This window comes from Agelaius tricolor, unplaced genomic scaffold (genome assembly GCF_023055355.1).
Source record: "Agelaius tricolor isolate 1412-34295 unplaced genomic scaffold, bAgeTri1.0.p SCAF_1, whole genome shotgun sequence".
In the NCBI taxonomy this organism is placed as follows: Eukaryota; Metazoa; Chordata; class Aves; order Passeriformes; family Icteridae; genus Agelaius; species Agelaius tricolor.
Window position 1 is genome coordinate 92,348,336 of NW_027269261.1, and position 21,975 is coordinate 92,370,310.

A 21,975-nucleotide genomic window follows, 5' to 3' on the forward strand; every position below is an offset into this window, starting at 1 on the left:
GTTTAAACTTGAAAATTGTCTGGTAGTGTCCTTAGTCTTACTCCATGACAGAAAAGGACAGCTAATTATTTTCCTATGGCTAGAATTGTTGCTACCCTCATTAAATATACTTCAGTCTTATCTTTCAGAATAGCATTTTGGTAACTTAGTAAGCTTCAGCTTTGTCTGCTTTACTGCTGGCAGCAGTCCAGGTATGATGACCTGTTACTGCACTGGAATCTTGCTTTTTGTTATCGTTGGTTTTGTTTTGTTTTGGTTTTGTTGGGCTTTTGTTTTATTTGGTTTTGTTTGAACTCTCTGACAGAATACAAATATTTCACCTGGAAGGTAGGGCAGTACTGAGGCAGATCCCTGATGTGAGCTAGTGAGCTCTCCATTCCTGGAGCTTTTTCAAGACCTGAGTAGTCTGAGCCATGACTGACCTGTTCTGGTGCTGGGAGCACTGTTGTTCTGAGCAGAAGGGTGGACAAAATGACCTTCATTCCACCCAGGAATTTTGGGAGGCTGTGTAACCATGCATCCCTGCTACTTGAGCTGCTTATTCTTCTGGGCTGCAGCAAGTGAATGTGGAAACTCATGAGAAAATAGTACTAGAGGGAGTAAGCTGGAAGAAGTGCTGAAGTTATTACAGGTTCAGAATAGCTAGGAAAATATGAATATCAAATAATTCATGTTGCAGCATTAAGACATATCAACAATAAACAGTCCTGCTTTTCTCAGTCTTGCTGGCAGTGTAGATTCTATGTATTTTGGCATATGCTATATATTCAGTATATTTGGATTATGTTTGGGGTTATGTACAGTACACTGTATATTTTGTTGTAAATCTACTGTATTTCTGAATACATAATATGTCATCTACCAAATGAACTATAACTTCTGAAAATATACACTTCTATGGTATCAGGAAACCATCAAGATAGGATAATATGGTGCCTTGCAGCATACTGCAAGGAGAATAGATAGCCATTCAGCAGGTAGAGTAGACTATAGTATTACAAAACATACAGTAGGTCAAAATCTGCCTCTTTGTGAGGTTTTACTCTTGGATATAAAAGCAAACTGACTTGAATTTCTTCTCTGAACTACCTTACAGTGTGCCTTAGAACATGGATTTGCTAACAGTATTATTACTTTAATATTACTGTACAAAACTCCATTGTTTTTAATCATTCCCATATTAAGACTAAGCATAGATTTTTGTGCTGGAAAATTGTCACTTCACTGTATTGAGTTCTATAACATAGAATAAAAAGGCATTGAAGACTGAGCTAATAGAACTTAAAAGTTTGCCAACAGTTGTTTATTTCAAGTCTAGCTGTTGACATTCACCTGGTGTGCAGTAATGGGATACCAGAGTGCTGCATTTTTAATGTACTGTTCTGCTCTTTTAGAATGGTATTTTGGTTTAGTTCACCTTGTGCCATCAAGTAGAGCTTGCCCAAGGAGCCAATTATGAAAATTGTAAACAACCTGAATGTAGGTTTTTGCTGCCTTTTTTACAAGTGTTTTAAAAATAAGGACAAGTTTGTGGAGGTAGGGCTGCTCCTGCTCAAATCATTTTGCTTCCAAATGCTGACCCACAGTAGAGCATCAGGACTCTGCTTGCTGTTCAGTGTGGGTAAGATGAACCCATGGCCCTGTTATGGGTACAAAGAATCTAGGAGCAGCACTGAGCTATTGGGTAGTAAACAGGGAGGTGCTGAGCTCAGGCTATCCTAACTACAGAATAAAAATTTAATAGGACAAACTCATTAGTTTTTGCATGTTTTTATATCTCATAGCTGATTTATATCTAGGCAAAACATAACTCTGTGTTGGAGCTCAATCTGACTGATTTTAGAGGACATCAAATTGTAGGAAAGTCTGTCATTAAAGATGCTTCATTTGCTTTCAGAAGCAGTTGACTAAGGAGCCAAACTTGGAGCAGAGCCAGTCTGCTCATGCTTATGCTGTCAACATTCATACTCCTCATAGCAAGTGTTAACAGTTAGTTGTTCGTGCAGAGCATGTTTGCTCTATCATAGATGCAGAAAAGGCTTTTGAAGAGGAGCTGCTCTGTTGATTTATTTATTTATTTTGCACTTAACAGTTGTCCCAAGTCCAAGAACCACCACCTGTTTGTCTCTCAGAATATATTTGGAGACTAGGGATGCCATGTATGATATCCTGAAGTAACAACACTATTTGCAAGCTGCTCACTGCTAAAGTATCCTTGCTTTAGTGCCTGTTCTGTGAAGTGTTCTAGGGATGTACTGGTCCTGCTTTGAAGAGTTATTAAACAGAATGAGCTTTTTCATGTCAAAATAACTTCCTGAATGTTAGAAAAGCAAGTGTAGAAATTATGTTTCTAGGCATAACCTAGACATGTGATTTAGCATGCACATTTGGCTAATGAACATCTTCAATCTGGCAGTTCTACTAATTACTCTGTTTTTTTATTCTGCTGTCATTTTAATGGACAATCACTAGACCTCTTGGGAGAGGGTGAGTAGTATTTTTAATTTCTAAGACCTCTGTATGTTAAGACTCCTCACCAAAAGCTCCAGCTTTCTGGAGCTGAGCAACTGTGGTCTTTGCCTTTCCCCTTACCTTTCCTGTTTGCTCTTCGTTACATGGTTGCATATAGATAATCTGGCTGCACTTTCCGGTGTTACCTCGGAGCCACAGATTTCAGATCCATTTGCCCCAGAGCCTACTGCAGCTACTGCTCCAACTACTGATACTGCAACTACTACAGCTGCTGCCACTACAGCTACCACTGTCCCTGCTGCCACTGCTGAGGTGGATCTCTTTGGAGGTTAGTTTGGTTGCTGTAGTGCTCCACACCAGTTTGTGATGCAGGCAAACAATACTGAGCTCAGCTGCATAATAAGGCCTCTGGTTTAACCAGCTGCATATATATGGGAAAATGTATGGAAAACTGTAAACCTTAAAAAAAAAACAACTGGGTAACCTTATGTCTCAGGTCCACATGGGGGTAAGCAGGAATTGTTTCCACATTATTCAATAAGTATGCACTCTACTACAATTTCTGAGAAAAGCAGCTCTGCTTTTGTAGTTGAAGGGATGGATGTGGCAGTGTCCTGCCCTTCGTTACGTGTCACGCTTGTGCTGTGTTGTGTTTCTTTTGGACATTTCCTCCAAATAGAGTATGGAGCCAGCTGAAATTACTGCATTTCAGCAATCTTCAATTTGGGTTTTATTTCACAAGTATTTGCAGAAAATTGAAGGGGTGATGAACTTGAACTAAATGTCAACTATGCAAACAATAATATGTAAAGGAGAAATAAGGAAAAATATTCTTAGAGTTTAGTCGTGCTCATTCAGTCCCTAATGTTATCTGCTATCCACTTGAGTGAGAATACATTTCCCACTGTATGTTGTCATTTTTCTTGGTACTCCTGTGGAGCAGGAGGCTTCCCAAGAGCATGCCAGAAATTACATTTTTTTAACAATATACCAGCCCAGTAATGGAGAAACCTTCTCATTTACAAACTATGTTTAAGATCACCTGACCAATGCGTTTTTCTAGTTTTCTCTTCTGTCATGCACACTTCCAGCAGGACAGGGAATGTCAGGAATAAGTAATAGCTTATTTGCTATCAAGACTGAATTCCATTATCTTCTCCGTGGGGTGTGTTTATTTATCACTTCTACTGACAGGAGTGCCAGAGAGGTCTCATACATAAGCAGTTTGACTACAAAGGTGTTTCCTTAAGCCTGAAAATTCACAGTTAGAGGGGTTTTTTTAGGAGTGGCTTCAACAGACAGCACCAAAATATGCCCTGGTAAAATGCTGAAATGCCCTAAGAAAGGAATACAACTGCTACTTGCTGCTTACCCCTCCTTTTACAAAGATTGATAATAATCCAAATGCCACAAGATCAGCCAGTTGAGAAGCATTTTCAAAATTGTCATGGGCAAAGTTCTGGATGCCACTAGAAGTGAGAGAGAGCCTGATGTTCGTTGCTCTCAGGAGCATTTTGCAGAAGCCAGGGCCTGTGCTCATTAATAACCCTGCAGAGGCATAGTGTGAAATTTATGGTATGTAAGCACTGAGGCTGAGCCAGTCTTGGATACTACAAATTACATTATTGATTTATTAACTTGGTAATTTAGTAATTAATTTAGTAATTAATTAATTTAGTAATAGGTATATGACTTTTTGAAAAAAATGAAAGGATAGTTAAATGGATAGAAATCACTGTAAACTTGAAACAGGATTAGAAAAACAACTACCTGTTCTTGTTCTTCCAGTACTACAGCAACAAGATGCAATTTTTTTTCCTACCTTTTCCACTACTCTGCCTGGAAAAACAGCTACTGCCAAATCATGTGCCTGCTTCCAGGCTTGTCAGGCAAAGACCAGGATGTGTTTAGTTTAGTTTAGAGATTTAACTGATCATTAGATAACTTAGTGACGCATGTTAAGAAGTGGAGCTTCACCCTTCAGTGTGGAAAGAATTTCACTCTTGCGGTATGCGGACTTCTGTGGCTTGATCTCTTCCTTTAAAGAGAATGTATTTTGTCACTCAAATGCAATAAATCTCCTGTGGATTATGTATTAGATGCATACTGATTTTTTTTTTCTGGAATGCTTCAGAATGAAGCGAGGTTCTATTATTTATGATAGCAGAAAACCTCTTGTTCTCAATAAGAAAAATCTCTAAACACACTCAGCAGTAAAGTTACTTTTGCAGTGCCTTCAAGACATCCAGTGGACAGACCCTTTTAAGATCTATGAGTCTGTGTTGAACTTCCACATCTCTGCCCATGGTTTGAATTTTTTTTGGTTTTTTTGTTTTGTTTTTTTTTCCTGAAGGCTGTGCTCTAAGTATATTCTAGCATCATATGCTAACATCCCTTGTTAATTTAAGACTGTGTGCAGTGCTAGAAGTGGTCGTTTTTGGGCAGACACTGCTACTCTCTAGTGTTTGTGATGCTAGACATGCTTACACTTAATCCTATTAGGTAGGTATTTCACCTTTGAGGTCTACTGGAGATAGGGTCCTCAAGGTCACCTTAACTTCTTGCAGCTTCCCAGGGCTTTGTTGCTTCACACAATTTCTTGTGGTCAGGTGTAGTAGGAGAAGGTACAGGAGCAGTGATCTCAGGAGAAAGAATGTAAAGAGTCTTCAGGGAGTGTCTGTGTAGGGAAAGAAGCTGAAAGCTGCTGGGAAAAGGTAGCCAAGCTGAAGGAAGAAGCAGTAGAGGAGGCTTTGGAATAACTGTTGACTGCACTGTATGGCTGATACTTCAGCTGATAGGAGTCTGCATGTTGCCTAGGGCTGGGCTTTGTCTTTGAGAGATAAGATCTGCATTATATGTTCATTGCCAGTATGGTATTGGAAAGCAGATGAGAAATGCAAGATTGATCCAGCATAGCTTTTTTAAAGAACTCCATCTCATTAAGAGGCAAACTTTCAGTGACCTGGGCAAACTTGAGGAACTCCTAATCATGTTTCAAAGACAAACGTTTAAGAGGATGCTGTTTTCAAAGAGCAGCTGGAATCCTTCCTGTGAAAGAGAAATGCAAAGGCAGAAGAAAAGCAAAATACCTTGATATGCCATTCAGTAATAAAATTTGGGAACAGTATTTTTGGTTATGTGTATTGTGCACTTGAGTTACAATTTGTTGTGGGATTACTCTGTAATCAGTGTAAGTAACAAGTCATGGCAGACACTGTGCAAATGTCAGTTATTAGGCATTAAGGTAATTGAATTGTAAATAGGCACAACTATGGTCTTCCTGTAAAGAAACTGCAGGCAAAGTGCTGAAGACTTTTGGCTGTTAAGGGCTAAGGAATGTCCCTTATGCTGGTACATGCTAGTATAGCAAGTTAGCACTTAGTTAATAAATACCAAACAGACAACAAATACTTTGCGTAATTATTATTACTTCCTATCTCTGAGCATAGTGAACTATTTCTTTATAACTCAGGTCAGGTGTTCTATGTCAAATAGTAATGAAGGGTGACTGAAGAGGGAAAAAACTCTGGAAACAGTTTCTTGTGTACGCTTCAGTTCTATCATCTTTCCTCTACTTGTGACTTCCACAGGATTGTTTCACATGTTTCATAATACATTAATGATTACAAGTCAGTTGTATCATTTGTGTGAGTAAATCTGTTATGTATTGATGCCATGGCATCAAAGAAAGCTTGAATTTATGAGACGAAAGAGATCACTCAGCAGGAACACTTATTTTTCTGCAGACAAGATGTATTGAAGCACTACTTCAGTGTTTAACAACTTTGAAAGCCCCTTGTTTGCACGTTATTTCAGTAAGAACTATATTTATGAATTCAAGTGTAATGCAGTACATAATACATACCTGTCACTCCTGGCAGGTGTTCTGTGCAGTGTGAACTTGCAAAGGTTTCAGCAACATCTTGTTAAGTTTTCAGGATGTCAAGAAAATCAAGTGAGGACCATATGTTACTTGATTCTAGAAGTCAAAAGCTAAATTCATTTTTTAGACAGGAGATGCAAAAATATGAAGAATACAGTGACTGCTTTAAAGGGAGAAAATCTCTTACACTGCTGAATGTGCAAATGTAGCGTTACTACAACAATATGAAGGAACAAAAAAGAAAATAAACTGTCTTTATTAATAATAAAATATGCAGATGTAATTGTATCCATTTTTGCATGTTAGGCTAGATTTTAGCAGAGGGCAATTGTGCAGGAGCAGCAGAGCCTTTTGAAAAGAACTTAAGCACTAGCTTAAACCCAATGGCAAATCCTTGGTTTAAGCTGTGAGTTGTAGGGTCACCTGTTCAGGTTGGTGTGTCTCTGTATTCGTATAGGTTTCTTGAACTTATCAGAGTAACTAATATTAGGAGTTTTTACAATGATATTTTTCATTTAGATTCCAGTACGAACTGAAGTTTTTATCCCACCTGCCATTTAACCCAAGTCTGATGCTAAAAAAATTACAGCACTTGACAAGAACCTTACACACAAGTGTCAGTAAAAAATAAAGAAATAAAGCTGGTGCCAAATTGTTTCCTTGCATCTGTGGGCTGGAAGGGACTTGTGCCCACCTTAATATCTATTATATTATTATCTGTTATATGTGGAACTTCAATAGCCTAAATCTGGACAGGAATAGGTATCACTCTGAGGCTGAAGTGATCCCAACATAAAACTAGTGGCTAGCTCTATACATTCTGAATTTCTGACTTAAATGTTATCTGGAGTCTATCCTTTCATTCTGGGAAGTAATTGTAAGTAGGGTTGACCAATGTCTGTGCTGTTGGCCTACAAGCTTGTGTGGGCACAAATACATTTCTTTGAAAGAGTCCAGGGTGCCCCTTCATCTGAAAGCTGGCCCTGTAGTGCAAAACTGATCACACATGATGTTACACAAAACATCTTCTCAAGCAGGATGATGCAAACCCTTCAGTTCAGTTCTGTGCTGAATTCCTTCTACATGGAGCATGCCAGTGTCTGGTACAGATACAGCACTGGGATGCTTGACTCATTCTGATGTTTTTACTTGGACAACTGCCATCCAGTTTTGTTGTTGAACAACCCTGTTACTTGAAAAATAGAATTATATTTGAAATGGCTTATTAGCAGGCCTTTTTTGCTACTAACTCATTTTAATTCTATTGTACAAGACTAGTGGGCTTTCTTCTCTTCTGTTGAAGTTTTGATGCATGTTTCTTTTGAGCTTTTTAGATTACCTGGCACGAATTTGTTTTTAAAATGGTTGTTTTCATTTTAAAATTGACATTCGAGTTAAAGCATGTTAAGCTTTTTCCTGTGCTAATTTGACAGTGCAATTGCAGTATTTCCCAAAAGATGTTTTTAACTTGCTAATTTTTGTAGCAGTAGAAAAATGTCCTTTACAAGCATCTTGAAGTATTTAATCCTCATTGTGCTGTCCTTTTTTGTGGAGAAAATGCTTGCGTATGAGGATAGTCCAAATGGCACAGTCCATTAGGACTACTTCATAGAATTAAGAGCACAAATGCTGGTTTAAGCCTAGAAATAATGCTGTTCATAGCTTGAAATTTAAGCATGCCACTTAGGAGCTGGCAAACAAAAAGAAAAAAAGAGTCAAAGAGCAAGCAGCAAACAAAAAAAAAAAAAATTCAAAAAAACCTAATGAGCAAGTCATTCCAAAACCCCAAACTAGTCACTTTCTCTAACTTGGCTGGTTGGCCTAGAAGTGATCCTAAAAGGACAGACAGGTTATGGCTGGCCAGCCATTGGTTAAAATGAACAATCTTGATCTGTTTGAAGCAAGCTGAGTAAATATAACCTATGCATCACATTATGGCCTCAGAAAGATCCAGTTGGAGTACTGTTAAAAAACAAGTAAGTTCAATGTTTCAGATGTTGCATGACTGACTTGGCTCAAAGACTAGAAATGGTAGTTGCAAATATCTACCAGAGTAATTGGATTGTTATTCATAACAGTGCAAAGCACTATGCAAGTAAACTCACAGTTGCAGATTAATCACATGTAATACAGGCTTTGAGCATGCAAGTTGTTAATATCTGCTCTTAAGTTAATTTTGTTAATTAGTTGATTTTGGGTAGTACATGAGCATGCTGCTCTGAACCCTTATACAATGAGAATAATGCCTTCTTTTGCACTCATTGTGCTTATTGTGGGCAACCCAAGAAGCTCCATCTGCAGACCCTGTCTAGAACCTGCTTGTGTGGGGTTGGGGGAGAGACAAAGCGTTTTGCGCTGCATGAGTTGTCTTGCTGTTGGAGTAATTACATTCATGTTGTATAAGGGGGTCTACCTATGCAATTTAACTTGGTTCTTTTACTATATTTTTCTTCTCTTTATTCCTTTTTGTTTTTTTTAATTTCTGTTTTTAAACTGCACCCAAGATGCCTTTGCAGCTTCTCCTGGGGAAGCCCCTGCAGCAGCTGAAGGGGCAGCAGCACCAGCTACCCCAACCCCTGTAGCAGCAGCTCTTGATGCATGTTCAGGAAATGGTGGGTTTTATGTCATTAGATAGTCTCTTGTTTTGCTGGTTTTTGGGGGTTTTTTTGTTTTGTTTTGTTTTGTTTTAAACTACATGGCAGTGTGTTTTTCTGAAAATTTCATACTGTTTGCAATTGGTAAAAACAAACTTTAGACTGAAGAGCATGCTTAACAAAACTGCCTGTTGCCGAGTCCCAGTGACTTCATGTTAATTTGGTAGTGCTAACGAACAGTTCTGTCAGTGCTGAGTTTTAACAGTAGCCTGGATAGTCCTTTGTCATATTTGGTTTTTTGGCCTCGTCAAAGAACCTTTGAAAGTTCTCCCCTCTAGTAACTAGTCTTCTCAGCCTTTTAGACAGTCTTTATTTTAGAAAAAATTAAGTAACATGTCTGGATAAGTAAGCTAGATGTTAGCGCGACCTCCTCTGTGTGTGTGCGTGTATTTGCAGTATGTGCATTGCCTATAGTTGCTTTGTTCTTGACTTCCTCCCTCACTGATCCTAAGTATGCATACACATATATTTCCCCTCTCCTTTTTACAAGACCCCTTTGCCCCATCCGAAGGTAGTGCAGAGGCTGCTCCTGAGCTGGACCTCTTTGCTATGAAGCCAACAGAGACTGCTGTTCCTGTAGTTACCCCTACAACTAGTGCAGCCACTCCAGTTCCTGCAACAACTCCTTCTCCAGCTGCTGCTGTTGCTGCTGCTGCTACTGCTACTACAGCTACTGCCACTACCACCACTACTGCCACCACTTCTGCTACCGCCACCACCTCCGCTCCTCCTGCTCTAGATATATTTGGTGGTAATTTTGTTTTTAACTCTTTGATTCTGGTGGATTGATCTGTCAGGAGTACCAAATGAACAATTCGTTGTTGCATGCGTGTTGTGTGCTAGGCTTTCAAAGCAGAGAGCCTGTTAATTTCAAATATGATGTGCAAAATTGGAAACTTCTGTTTTCAGTCCTGCCTTTCAAAAATGAGTTAAAGATGTGTTGTGTTCTTGGCCTTAGATTTATTTGAGTCTGCTCCTGATGCACCTGCAGCACCTAAACCTGATGCTACTCCTAGCATAGATCTCTTTGGTACAGGTAAAGAGAGAATTCTTCTGATACTCTGCTGCTTTGAGCCTGTGTAATGATGTAAACTTGAATTGAGTGATACTTACTACGTTCTTTCTTTTCTTCCTGAAAGATACGTTTTCATCTCCACAACCTGGAGCTTCTCCTGTGCCTGAGAGTTCTCTCACTGGTGATCTCTTATCTGGTGAGTGCTTGTTTTCACAGGCCATTCCACAGACTTCCTGGGTTTGGATTTTTTTCCAAAAGTAAAAAAAAAAAAAAAAAATCAACTTACTGCCAATTTACATCCTTAAACTGAAATATCAAGACATATTAAGTTTTGGGTTTGCTGCTTTGGTCACAAGATGTGCACTTGCTGAAGATGCAAATCATGAAGTGGCTGACACTGAAGTTCAGTAAGTAAGTGATGTGGTTGTTGGGAGAGCAAATCCTCCTCTAAGCATAAGAAAATGCTTAATAAGCAATGTTTTCTTTAAAGTACTGTGGTTTTCAGTTGCTGTGTGAGAAATGTAACACTTTCTGTTTGCAGTTCTGGAGACTATTACCCGAATTTACCAAACCTGTGGTACTAACTGTTGGAGCCCATGTGGCTTTGAAATATTTAGCTATCACTGTTGCCTTGCTGATACTAAATATTATTTATCCTATGCTTACTGCAGTGGATGCATTTGCAGCCCCCTCTCCTCTACCCGCTGCCTCTCCAGCAAAGGTGGATTCTTCAGGTGTGATTGACCTATTTGGTGGTGGGTATTTTTGTTTCCTCACCACTTCAGAGTTGAATCACTTCATTTCGATTACCTTTGCGCTTCGCTAAAGCTGCGGGTTTCCCCCTTCTCAACTTTTCTGTGTGGCCTTAGGGCTGCGTCTGGCACGTCTGGTTCTTAAACTTGCACCATAACGAACTGCAAATAAGCTTTCTGGTCCTTCTGTTGTCATGACACTTGCCATTCTGTCCCCAGTCAGTGCATGTGTGGCTCTTCCTCAGATGTCCAGTGAAATTCTGCTCTGTCCTTTTTCTTTGTTGCTAATCTCCATGGTCATGCTGTTTCCTCTCAGTTCCGTTTCTCAAAGCAGCTGAACTTTTGAGGGTGACTTGTCTCAAACTGGGTATATCTGAATCATGGGATTTGACAAGGTGGAAATTAGGATGGACACAACCTAGGCATGTTGAGAAACAGAAGTGATGCTTAGAAGAAGCAGTGAATTCCAAACACTAGTGAGATATTCCTCTGAGAAGATTTCATGTGAGCTAGTGGCTTCTGGCTGGAATGACTCCAAACTTTCAGCCAATGCGTTCATCTCCAAAGTCCTGTTGTCTTGAATGCTCTGATTTGTATCTGAGAAGAGGTCCAAATAAAGGAGATTTCTTTCAGGTGCTGGTTTGTTGTACATCCTTTTTCCACCTGAACTTTGCATCCATGGTACTGCTCTGCAATAAGGATGGCCAAGCAGTTTCATTTTCTTCTTCTGATGTATGAAGCTACTTTCTTTTGTCATCTTTTGATAAGTGATGAATTGATGTATTTAATATTGAATGTCTCACTTTTTCTTGATGCTTTCTGGAATTCCCTTTAGATGCTTTTGGAAGTAGTGCTCCTGAACCCCAGCCCACTACCCAGGCTGCTTCTAGTTCCTCAGCTTCTGCAGACCTACTTGCTGGTAATAAAGAACTTCTAAAAACTTGTTACTTTAGAGCAATACTAAGAAATGGTGTTTGAAATCTTTTATGTTCTTTGGGTGTAGATAGTGAAATAAAATAATTATTCACAAGATTTCTTAGTACTTTAGTTTAGTTTTAATTAAAACTAGAGTGGTTTATAATGGAGGCAATATACTGAAGTACAAGCTAACTTCCTAGATTATCTTCTTTCCATGTTCTTTGTTTTCCTACCTCCCACACAGCCTTATTTTTCTGTACTGTTCACAGAGTATGAGTGTCTCCATGAAGTTTCTTTGGCTGTCTCTAACAGTACTAAAGTTAAGCAATATTTCAGGCTATTCTTCTTGTTCCTTACTGCTAATTAAACTTTGAGTTCATTCAATTTCGTTTCTTTAATTGGGTTGAGCACCTAAATGTTAGTAGCTTGAATGACTGACTTGGTAGCAGTCTTGCATTTTGCCAAGGAGAGTGTGTTGATGTGAGCATGGTTTTCTGAGCACAAGGACAGAGAAGTGATAGAGACCCTCTCCTCACACTGGGTGAGATGAGGTCTCTCACCACTGTCACAGCCTATATCAAAGTTTGGATAACTGTATTATTTTAGTCTGCACCCTACAGGTAAGCAGCTTCAGCTGAATTCTTTGTGTACTACTCTCCAAAATTCTTGCTATACCATGTATTGTAGTGGCTGAGCTAAACAGCTCTGACTCCTCCCCATCCCAGTTTGAACTTTGTAAAGGGCAAAATCCCAACACATGCACTTCTGCTTTGAAGACTTGTCTTAAATTCTCCCATGTTTCTGAAAGGGGAATTTGTGTCATGATTTAAATTAATGCTACCCCAGCCAAAACCAGCACAATTTGTAGAATTGGTGGGTAGGTTATGACTACATCTCCAAGTATCTTCTCAAAGTGTGGACATTGTCTAGTTGTGCCACAGGAATGAAGGAAGTTGTCTAGATAATAATAAGGCATACATCCATTCTCAATCAGGAAGCCAGATTCTTAAATTGGGACATAATGTGTAAATGCATGCTAAAGCTTTAGGACAGACTGCTTCAGATTTTAAGGTGGAAGACTACTTTTTTTTTCATATTTCTTTGATAGGTCTTTGTAGTAGTTTATAGATGGCTTAAGGCCATAGATCAAATTTTAACTAATAGATTCTGGAACATGACAGTGTTTTGCAGTTACATGTGCTATCAGGAGACTGGGTGCAACAAGGTTGGTGGACAGAAGCTAATTCTGCTTATGCAAACATTACAGGACAAAATATTTTATGTCATTATCCATAACTAACCTTAAATGCAAGCAGGAATTGTGCTCCATATGGCTTTAAACTTCAGCAACATGCACTCTGAATCTGATGAGTTGCATTAAATCAAAACCTAAATTATAAAAGTGATGTTCTAAGTCTAAATACTCAAGCAGACCTGAAGCAGTTGGGGTGAATTGATGATTTTTTAAATTTTATTTTATTTATGTTTTGAATATACATTTCAAAGGGCTCCAAGTAGATGTGATTTTATTTTTTTGGCAGACAGAGGGAGTCTATAAACATTGCAGCATATTGCTAAGCATTTGTTCATTCTAGATAATGGCAGATGTATAGCCTGCAGTGTAATCCAGTTTTAAATTTAATAGTGTCTGGAGTTCATATCATGGCTGAAGGCGTGTCCTTCATGGTTTATGAGTGTTTGGTTGTACTAAGTGTTTATATGCATAATGTTATGAGTATACTTACTATTCCTAATTGCTTTACGTGTTCTGCTGTCAAATGAGTTCCTGCCCCTTCTTGGCTTGCTTAGGAATTTTGGAAGAAATGTTTTCCTACTCCAAGCCTTTCAGCAGACAAAACCAGAACTTTGCTGATAAATAAAACAGTCTAGCCATTTTCCCTTCTAGATCTTTCTATTCAATTAAACTGTGTGCTTGTATGTCCTAGTATGTATACAAATAACATGTTCTTATATGAAATCTTACTTGACTGTGTAAAAGCAACCTCAAAATCAGGCAGTTGGGGGTGTCCAGACAACACATCTAACTCAGTTGCTGCTGTTTCTGCAGCCTTTCCTGGGGTCTTGTGCAATCTCTAGACAGCTAGGAACTTGGTTCATTAAAGAATTTTATGGCTTCTGGGCCTGGTGTTGCTCTTAAATTGTGCAAGGTGAAAAGCCATGAAATTAAGACCAGCCATCATACAAATCTTCACCAGAAGCTGGGGAGTCCTCTCTTCTGTAGCTGGAAAAACAGACACTTTATGGGGCTTTGCAAAAGCTTACAAAATTTTCTAAACAGAACCTTATTAATGGATATTGGCTCACACCTTTCTGCCAGGCTCCTTGTTCTCACTCAGGAAAGTGGAAAGACAGGCTCTTTAGGTGGCTCCTGTACTTTAGGAATTGCTGCAGTGAGCTGCCTTTGTCATCCCTGGATCTGGTCAACCTGCTTCTGGTCTGGTTCTGTGGAGATCTGTACTTTTGTGCAGATATTTTAATGCACTGAGCTTTGCCTTGGGCTAGTGGGCAGGTGATGATCTAGGGTTTCAGCAGGTATCTGCTGCAGACCACCTCCTCAAGAAGAGGCAAGTAGAGGAAGCCTCTTTTAGGCAGCCTGAGAAAGCATCACTATCACAAGCTTTGTCACTAGGGCAACTGGAGCCACCGTAGCACGTGCTGGAAGGGAGATGGGGAATGCAGCTGGGCATGGGTACTCTGGAATGCATTAGAGAATCTCTTGATGTGGAGTATACCAGAGTGAATTCAGTGCCACAGAGATGATGACTTGTGCATATGACACATGCAGAGAGGCTGAACTAGGCTCATTCAGCCTTTAAAAGATGCTTATAGATGTCTAAACTCACAGGAGCATGCAGAGGAGGTTCTTCTTAGAGGTGCACAAAGATAGTAAAAAAAGGAAATGTATGTGGGAAACTCATTAAATACTGTAATGGTCTGATATGACAACAGGCCACCCAGAGAGCCAGTAAGAGCTCCTCTTGAAGGTGCTAAGGCAGATGTCTGGGCAACTTGATTTGATTAAACTGACTTTAAACAGGATGTGTGGCTGGCTGACTTCCAGAGATCCCTTCCAACCTACATTATTCTATGACAAACTCATGTCAAGAACAGACTGTGAAGAGATGAGGGCAGATCTCTGATGCCAGTGCATTTTTCCATATTCAGGGTTGGCTACTGTGAGCATGAGACTTGCTGTGGTCTAGGATTTGGGTTATGAGGGCCTCTTGGTTCCATTATACTGAAGTGAGCCTAATAAACATAGGGAATCTCACATAGGCTGCTGAAATGTTCTTTATTTTAAAATGGCCTAGTAAGAATTGTCTTTATTATTCCACCCTCTACAGACTGAGGTTTTGGCAAGCAGTCTAAAAAGGCTGACTCTAACGTCCTCACCTCTCTTATGTGTTTTTTAAAGGTTTTGGAGGTTCCTTTATTGCTCCCTCTCCATCACCATCCCCAGTCACTCCAGCTCAAACTGGATTACTACAGCCTAACTTTGATGCAGCTTTTGGAACAACAGCTCCTACAACTGGCAGTTCATTTGATGCATCAGGTGAGCTACAGGGTCTCTTCCTGTGAATTTTCTAATACATTTTGTGTAGCAGATGAGTTAATGACACCATATTTAGGCTCTGAGTACAGGCAATATCAGTGACCTCCTTTTTCTTTCTTACTGGAAGAACCTCAGGGTGGTGATAAGGCTGGTGTGTGCCCAAGAGCTCTCTGTACCCATTTTTTATTCTACCATGTCAGTGAAAGACAAACTAGTGTATACATCATCCTTGCATGTGCTTGATAGCATGAATCAGGAATTACACAAACAAGGAAAACTCTACTTTGTAAATCAAGTATAGAGGCAAGTCATGTTGCCACTGCTTCTGATGATGCTCTGGAGCCTGCATGGCACCTTAGGGCGCACACAACAGAAACTGCCCTAGAGTTCTTTGCCTGACTATAAGCTTAAACTTTTATCACTGCTATCATTTTGTTTGCATCTCTTCCATTCTATATTTTTCATGCTGGGTCCTTGCTACAAACTTAAAATTGGTGAGTTCTACAACTGTACAAGAAAAAAAGATGGAAATAATACTGCTGCTTGGTTATTTGGTTGCTTGCCACTGCACATGCTACCCCTCCCTGTTGACTTAACATTAGCATGTACCTCAAATACAGATCAGAAGATAGAACTCAGGCATAAGATGTACCAAGCAGTTTGACTTCAAGGGATCTAAAAAATGAACTTCTGAGTTAGATGACTAAGGAGAATAGCACTGTCTGTGTGGATGGTTCTGGTTCCTTCTGATCTCATAAGATGTTAGTAGGTTTTCCCGATTCCCTGCTGCTTGCAAGTGAATAGTAACATCTTGAGACTGCCAATCCTGTTGCTGTGAGATGTCAAGGTATAAGACTGCCTTTGCCACAGTAATTCTGACTGGTGTTTGCAGCAAGATGTTCATTTTAAAAACCTTTAAATGAATATCTCCTGACAAATGTGTGTGTATCTGACATCTCTGTAAGGATGGTTGTAAGAAAAATAGTGTCATGTGGAAGTGGTGCTGTATCTATGTAGATTCAATGCTCCAATTAAATCCCTTTTATAGGCATGTCTTCTCATGTTAGTTTTCATTGATATAGTTTTTTGAGGATTACTGTACATTCAGTGTCTAGTAAAATGACATGCATGCCCTTGTTGGCATTACTTTCAATGTCAAATGGTGTTTCGGTAAGACTTGTGGTGTGGTTGTCTGTGCTGTATTCGTTGAGCAACAGCAGAGTAGCAAGCAGTGCATTTTTGATCACAGCTGCTGTTCTAACTCACTTTCCTTTCACTTCCAGTGTTTGATGGCTTAGGTGATCTTCTTATGCCAACTATGGTTCCTTCTGGTCAGCCTGTAGCACCTACAGCCACAGCAACAGTCCCTGCTGCAGCAGCGAGCAAAGGCCTTGGGAGTGATCTTGATTCGTCTCTTGCAAACTTAGTAGGCAGTAAGTGACAAATTTTGGGTTTAAGTGGTGTGGCATGCATGTTGCTTTTCCATGGAGCAAATAATTGTCTATTTTAGCTTGCTTCAGTATCCTCCTGTTCTGTTGTGGAAAGTGGGGAAGCTATCAGCAGGAATAAGGCTTGGTTCAGATAGCTGATTCACTTAGTCTGGGTTTGTCCTTCTTGGAGCCCAGGATCTGAGTCAAATACTGGCATTTGTTTGGTAGGTGTGATTTGTAATATCTGATCATCCCAGCTACATTTCAGAGGCACATCAGACTCTTAATGGATGTGCCCCTCTGTAATAAGTGGAAAGGTGAAAATTGCCCAAAGTGTCTGACGGCAGTTTAAGCAGCAAAGGAGGTGGACACAAATAGCTGACTTCATGTTTAATGAGACAAAGAGTAGCAGTGGGGTGATGAGTGCACTCAAGAACAGGCCTTCTTTCAGGGGCAGAGAACTTACCAAACACGTTCTTAAAATGCTGAACTTAAATATGTACTTTCCTGTAGTAGGAAAAAGGGCTAGAGCCTTTGTAATTAGAGATCAGTAGCTGCAACCCCTGCAAAAAAACTAACAGAAACCCACCTAGGCTAAGTTGTAATCCTGCTGAAGTTGTATAAAATGAATACTCCCTTAGTATATGTAAACACACCGCAACAAAGATGTAACTGATCTTATGATGCAGACATGGCTGTTAGGTGTGGAGGAAAATACTGTGCTTGGAAGTCAGCAAGACTCTTAATCCCTTCAAATGTCTTCTGCAAATCACCTGCTATATCAAAGTTTGGAGGAGAAAATCAAACAGCAATTTATGAATTACAGGAGTTATAATGGTCCTGTGAGAAGACTACTCTTTAAAATTTAACTTAAGGCTTCTTCCAAAGGGTAATTAAAGAAATTATTTGAAGTTTCCATGTGTGACCAAGCAGATAAAGCAGTGGAAAACTTATAGGCAATGTCCACCTTTAGTGTACGTAGAATACAGCTTTTTATTTCTGTATGTGTAATGAGGAACAGAAACTAGTGTTATCATTCATGGTAAATAGTTTTGTGCTCTCAAATAACTTGGCATTTTGTGGGCCTAAATATAGTTACTTTTATTTGCTGTTGAAGCAAAAATGACTTTCTCAAGTGCAAGACATGTGCAGGGTTTCTCAGATGTTTGTCCTGAAGAATAGGTAGATGTGGCCAGTCCTCGGATGCTGTCTAAATGAAGACAGCCAAAACTTTTTTGCTCTTGATAGGCCCCAATGCAATGAAATGTAAGCTGTTGCTTTGACAGACTCCAGTTTTCTAAATGTGTGGTTTCTTTTTTATTTCCTTTTTTCCTTACAATTTTCAGATCTTGGAATTTCTGGTACTACTTCTAAAAAGTAAGTTCAACTTTGCTTAAAGATAAAAGGAAGTTTTCTACTCTGGTGTAAAGCACTACATCTATTTCAGTGTTTATTAAGTAGCAATGAATTGGTTATATGCTCTGACCTCCCAGTCCAGAAAAATTCTGAAGAAAGTATTCTATTCTGTACAGGTTCACTGAATAATTAAGGTTCAGCATTCTTGATATAGCTTATAAAACTGCTGTCTTGAATCTGAGTGTTAGAAATATTTTTTCCTGTAAATTACTGTTTTCATGTTGGATAGCTGATTTCCAAACAGCTTATAATGAACAAAGAGTCCAGATAATATATATTTTTATAGCTCCCCTCAGTAAGCTATGCTAATATGTAATAGTTGTGTTATATTTTTACAGATGTTGGATGTACTTCTTGTGTAGGCATTGAAATACTTCCAAAATAGAAAAGAGGTTCATTCCATGCAGTGATAACTTTCTTTTTGCAAAAAGAAGTACTTACAACATTGCATTTATGTTTTTGTCTTCCTAATCTAACTGCTTGCTTGTGCCCTGAGCCTTCCTCTGTATGCAAGACTTCAAAATGTTTTGTGTCTCTGTGGAAATGATAGGAGGGATGTGCACAAACATATCATGAGGTTTAGCCTCAAAATGTAGCTTCCTTCAATCTACTTTGTTCAAATGGTGTATTTTATTCTGGGTAGGGCAGCCTGTAACAAAACCTGTTTTTTCGACAGCCCTTTTATTCTATGAATGATTTGTTTCTCTTGTATCTATCAACTTTTTGCAGAACTGAATGCTTTCCTTCTTCAGCTGTCTGAGCAAGATTTCCAGCCCTGAAATGGCCTTTCAAAGACATCTAGCAGGCAGCTCTCCTGCCTGGCCCCAGTAGAATAGGCAGTAGCAGTCCCTCTTCCTACTTTGCAAGGGTATATGTGATATGTTACCTTCAGTCAATACTAAGCAAAACTCTTTAATTCTCACCACAAAGGCCATAACCATGTAACTGACTTCAGCTTAGAGTGTTCTGGTGTCTACTGCTAACAACTCTTGAAACTGAGTGTCACTAAAAGTAAATCTTTCTGTTAATAACTGCATACACCATAAGCTAATGTAGCTGCACGTCTAATGCTAATGTATGCTGTAACTGCTTTTCATTTTCACTGTGGAAGTGTTCAAATAATAGCCTGCCTCTCTCCCTCTCTGTTAGGGGAGACCTGCAGTGGAATGCTGGAGAGAAAAAGTTAACAGGAGGAGCGAACTGGCAGCCAAAAGTAGCACCTGCAACATGGTCAACTGGTGGTGTCCCAGGTGGTCCTTTGGTAGGTGGTTAATCCATAGACAGCACTGGTATTGGACTTCCAATATTTGATGAGGCTGTGCAAGCATGCCTGTAGGGACTGCTCCGCTCTACTGAGGCTAAAGAGTTTGCTTCTGTGTAAATTATATGAGTATTTCAAGTCACATTTTTTAAGAACCCATTTACAGTGGGTATAAATAAACAATTGAGTAGTAAATGAAAAATCCACTAGCTTGTGTATCAAGGTATTGCTCTACCTGTACCTTTAATACCTGTGGGCATTTCCAAGCGTGTGATTAGCCATGTAGATCTGGCCAGGATCAGGGCCAGGTCAAGTGCTCAAAATAAAACATTATTGATCCAAAGCTGGTGTACTATAAGGAGAGAAAGTACGTAGGTTTTCCACAAGTTTTACTGGATGAAGTAGATCAAAAGACTACACAGTATTCATACTGATCAAGTACCTGATGTTAGATTAGGAGTAGGTAGCTTATTTAGCAGGGTAGAGCAGTTGGAAAAGGTAAGATTACCCTGTAAAAAGTATCAGAAGGCACTAATTTTGAGAGAAGAGGGTCAAATTGGGCTAAAAATCTAAACTTGGAACAAGAGCAACTTGATAATGTGTGAGCTACAAAAGTATTCTGAAGAGAAGTAATACCTCATCTCATCAACCTCATCAAATGTCTCACAAGGCTTAAAACAGCCTCCATTTGAACGAGGTTGGGTTGGCAAAGGAAAGAAAGAACTCTGAAAGGGGACCACAACCACTTCAGTTCCTTGCTGCCACAGTCAGGTGTTGACATGACTCTGAGCACGTTCCATAATGCTATGGAAGACACAAGAATTCTCTGTACCTCACTTCATGTGTTAGTTGTAACATCAACTTTTTTTTCTTGATAGAAAGGCTGGGCAATACTGTACAGTGTAAGTGAATTTTTTTTGACCTTTTACTGCACTTACTAAACATGAAGATACTAACAGCACTCACCTGCACTACAGTTACTACTGCTGGCTTTAAAACTAGCTAGAAGCTTCTAACACAGCTCCCCTTGGACTGTCTGTCCAACAGACAATTCTCAGCCAGTAATTTGAATATGGCAGTAGTGATTAACCATTTCTGTGCTGTAAGCTTGAAAATTATCTCTTTACTGCTTTACTTTGATGTGAACTACCCGATGACTTGTACTGCCTAAAATTTTGAGCTTCTGCAGCATCAGTCTGATCTTGTAGTGATTTTACCATCTGAGAAGTAATTGGTCTTTCTGGGAAGCTGGGTAGTTTTGGTACCATTTCATGAAACATTTGTGTTGTATATATTTCTTCAGAATCATGCACTTAAGTGCTTTTTGAAACCAAAGAAACCCAGGTCTGCAGGCAAAATAAATATGAATGAAAAAAATGAAGCTTTTATTTGTGTCACTATTGAACCACTTAAGTTTTGGTCACTTCTTGCCTTCCTTGTGAGCTTTCAATTCCAGGATTAAAATCAGCAGAATTACATCAAACCCCATGCCCTCGAGTGACCTTGTGCTTAGAGGCAGGAGCAGATTCAGTTTGTATGGCCATTTTCTTGGCATCTGCCTGACTGGATGTTGAGCTACAATGTGTACTGTGTAAAAGCAGTCAGATCACTGCATCTGATGCCATTAACCTGTGTGGTTTAGTTTCTTGCTTTACATACCTCACTGTCCAGATCTTGGTTTTAGTTTGGAGACTCTGCTAGCACAGTATAATTTTTAACTGAAATGCTTCCCTGAAACTTTCAGACTAGAATAGAGTTCATAAATTCTTAGCCAGAAAATGTAGTAGTTTGGATAAATAAGTCTGGGACAGGTTATCTTGACTTGTCTCCAGCTTCTTAAAAAACTGGCATGTTTTAGTCTGGAAGCAAGGATCAACCAAAGGCACTAAAATGCAGCATTCACAGAAGTGGACTGTAAGTTCCAGCATATCTCCAGAGACACACTCTCCTTTGAACTGTAAGTGTGCTAGCTGCTCTCCACGTGTCGTGGGATGTTACTGACTCGAGGTGGGTGATAAAGATGTGGAGGCACAGGCACGACCATACAGCTCCTGTAACAGCCTGAGAAATGGTGCCAGTATGCTTAGGCCATACAAGAGCAATAATGAAATCCTACTGCCCTTTTTACATCCCTTCCTTGAATACTTTCTGCCTCTCCTCAGAGTTGTTCATAATTTGGATTGTATATATCTGTGAAAAGGAAAGGTTTAGATGTCTTCAAGGCTATAAGGAGACACTGCATGGGAGTTACACAGAAGGCAGCCAAAAGGGATGATGAGTAGGCTGTGCTAAATAAGTGAGGTGGGGTGGCCTTTTTAAAGGTGCTCTTGTGCTGTATATCCAGTCAGACTACTCAACTAACAGTTCTCCCTGAATTGTAGTGGAAGATAACCTTTTGTTTTTTGCCTTTTATTATTTGAATGAAAATCATACCAATATGAATGAAAATCATAGCAAGACAAACTAAACTGTCCTTAGTAATGGTTCTGATTGTGGTTTAAGTGTGTGAACTTATGCTTTAACTTCAATGAATCTTGGTGCATAATTATTTTTTCCTCACTGTAAACTAATTATAGCAGCTATTTCCTTTAGCTTTACAA

General features: G+C 39.4%; 1 protein-coding gene across 1 annotated transcript in view; it reads left to right on the forward strand.

Annotated features, from left to right (window-relative positions):
* The window catches only part of SNAP91 (synaptosome associated protein 91), a 63,524-nt gene that overhangs the window by 36,725 nt on the left and 4,824 nt on the right, over positions 1–21,975 (forward strand). The window contains exons 15-26 of the mRNA XM_071443787.1: positions 2,473–2,487; positions 2,630–2,800; positions 8,860–8,967; positions 9,500–9,760; positions 9,968–10,045; positions 10,149–10,220; positions 10,696–10,779; positions 11,612–11,695; positions 15,131–15,268; positions 16,552–16,701; positions 18,045–18,075; positions 19,264–19,375. Coding sequence (XP_071299888.1) covers positions 2,473–2,487; positions 2,630–2,800; positions 8,860–8,967; positions 9,500–9,760; positions 9,968–10,045; positions 10,149–10,220; positions 10,696–10,779; positions 11,612–11,695; positions 15,131–15,268; positions 16,552–16,701; positions 18,045–18,075; positions 19,264–19,375 — 1,304 coding nt within the window. The remainder of the gene's footprint in view (positions 1–2,472; positions 2,488–2,629; positions 2,801–8,859; positions 8,968–9,499; positions 9,761–9,967; positions 10,046–10,148; positions 10,221–10,695; positions 10,780–11,611; positions 11,696–15,130; positions 15,269–16,551; positions 16,702–18,044; positions 18,076–19,263; positions 19,376–21,975) is intronic.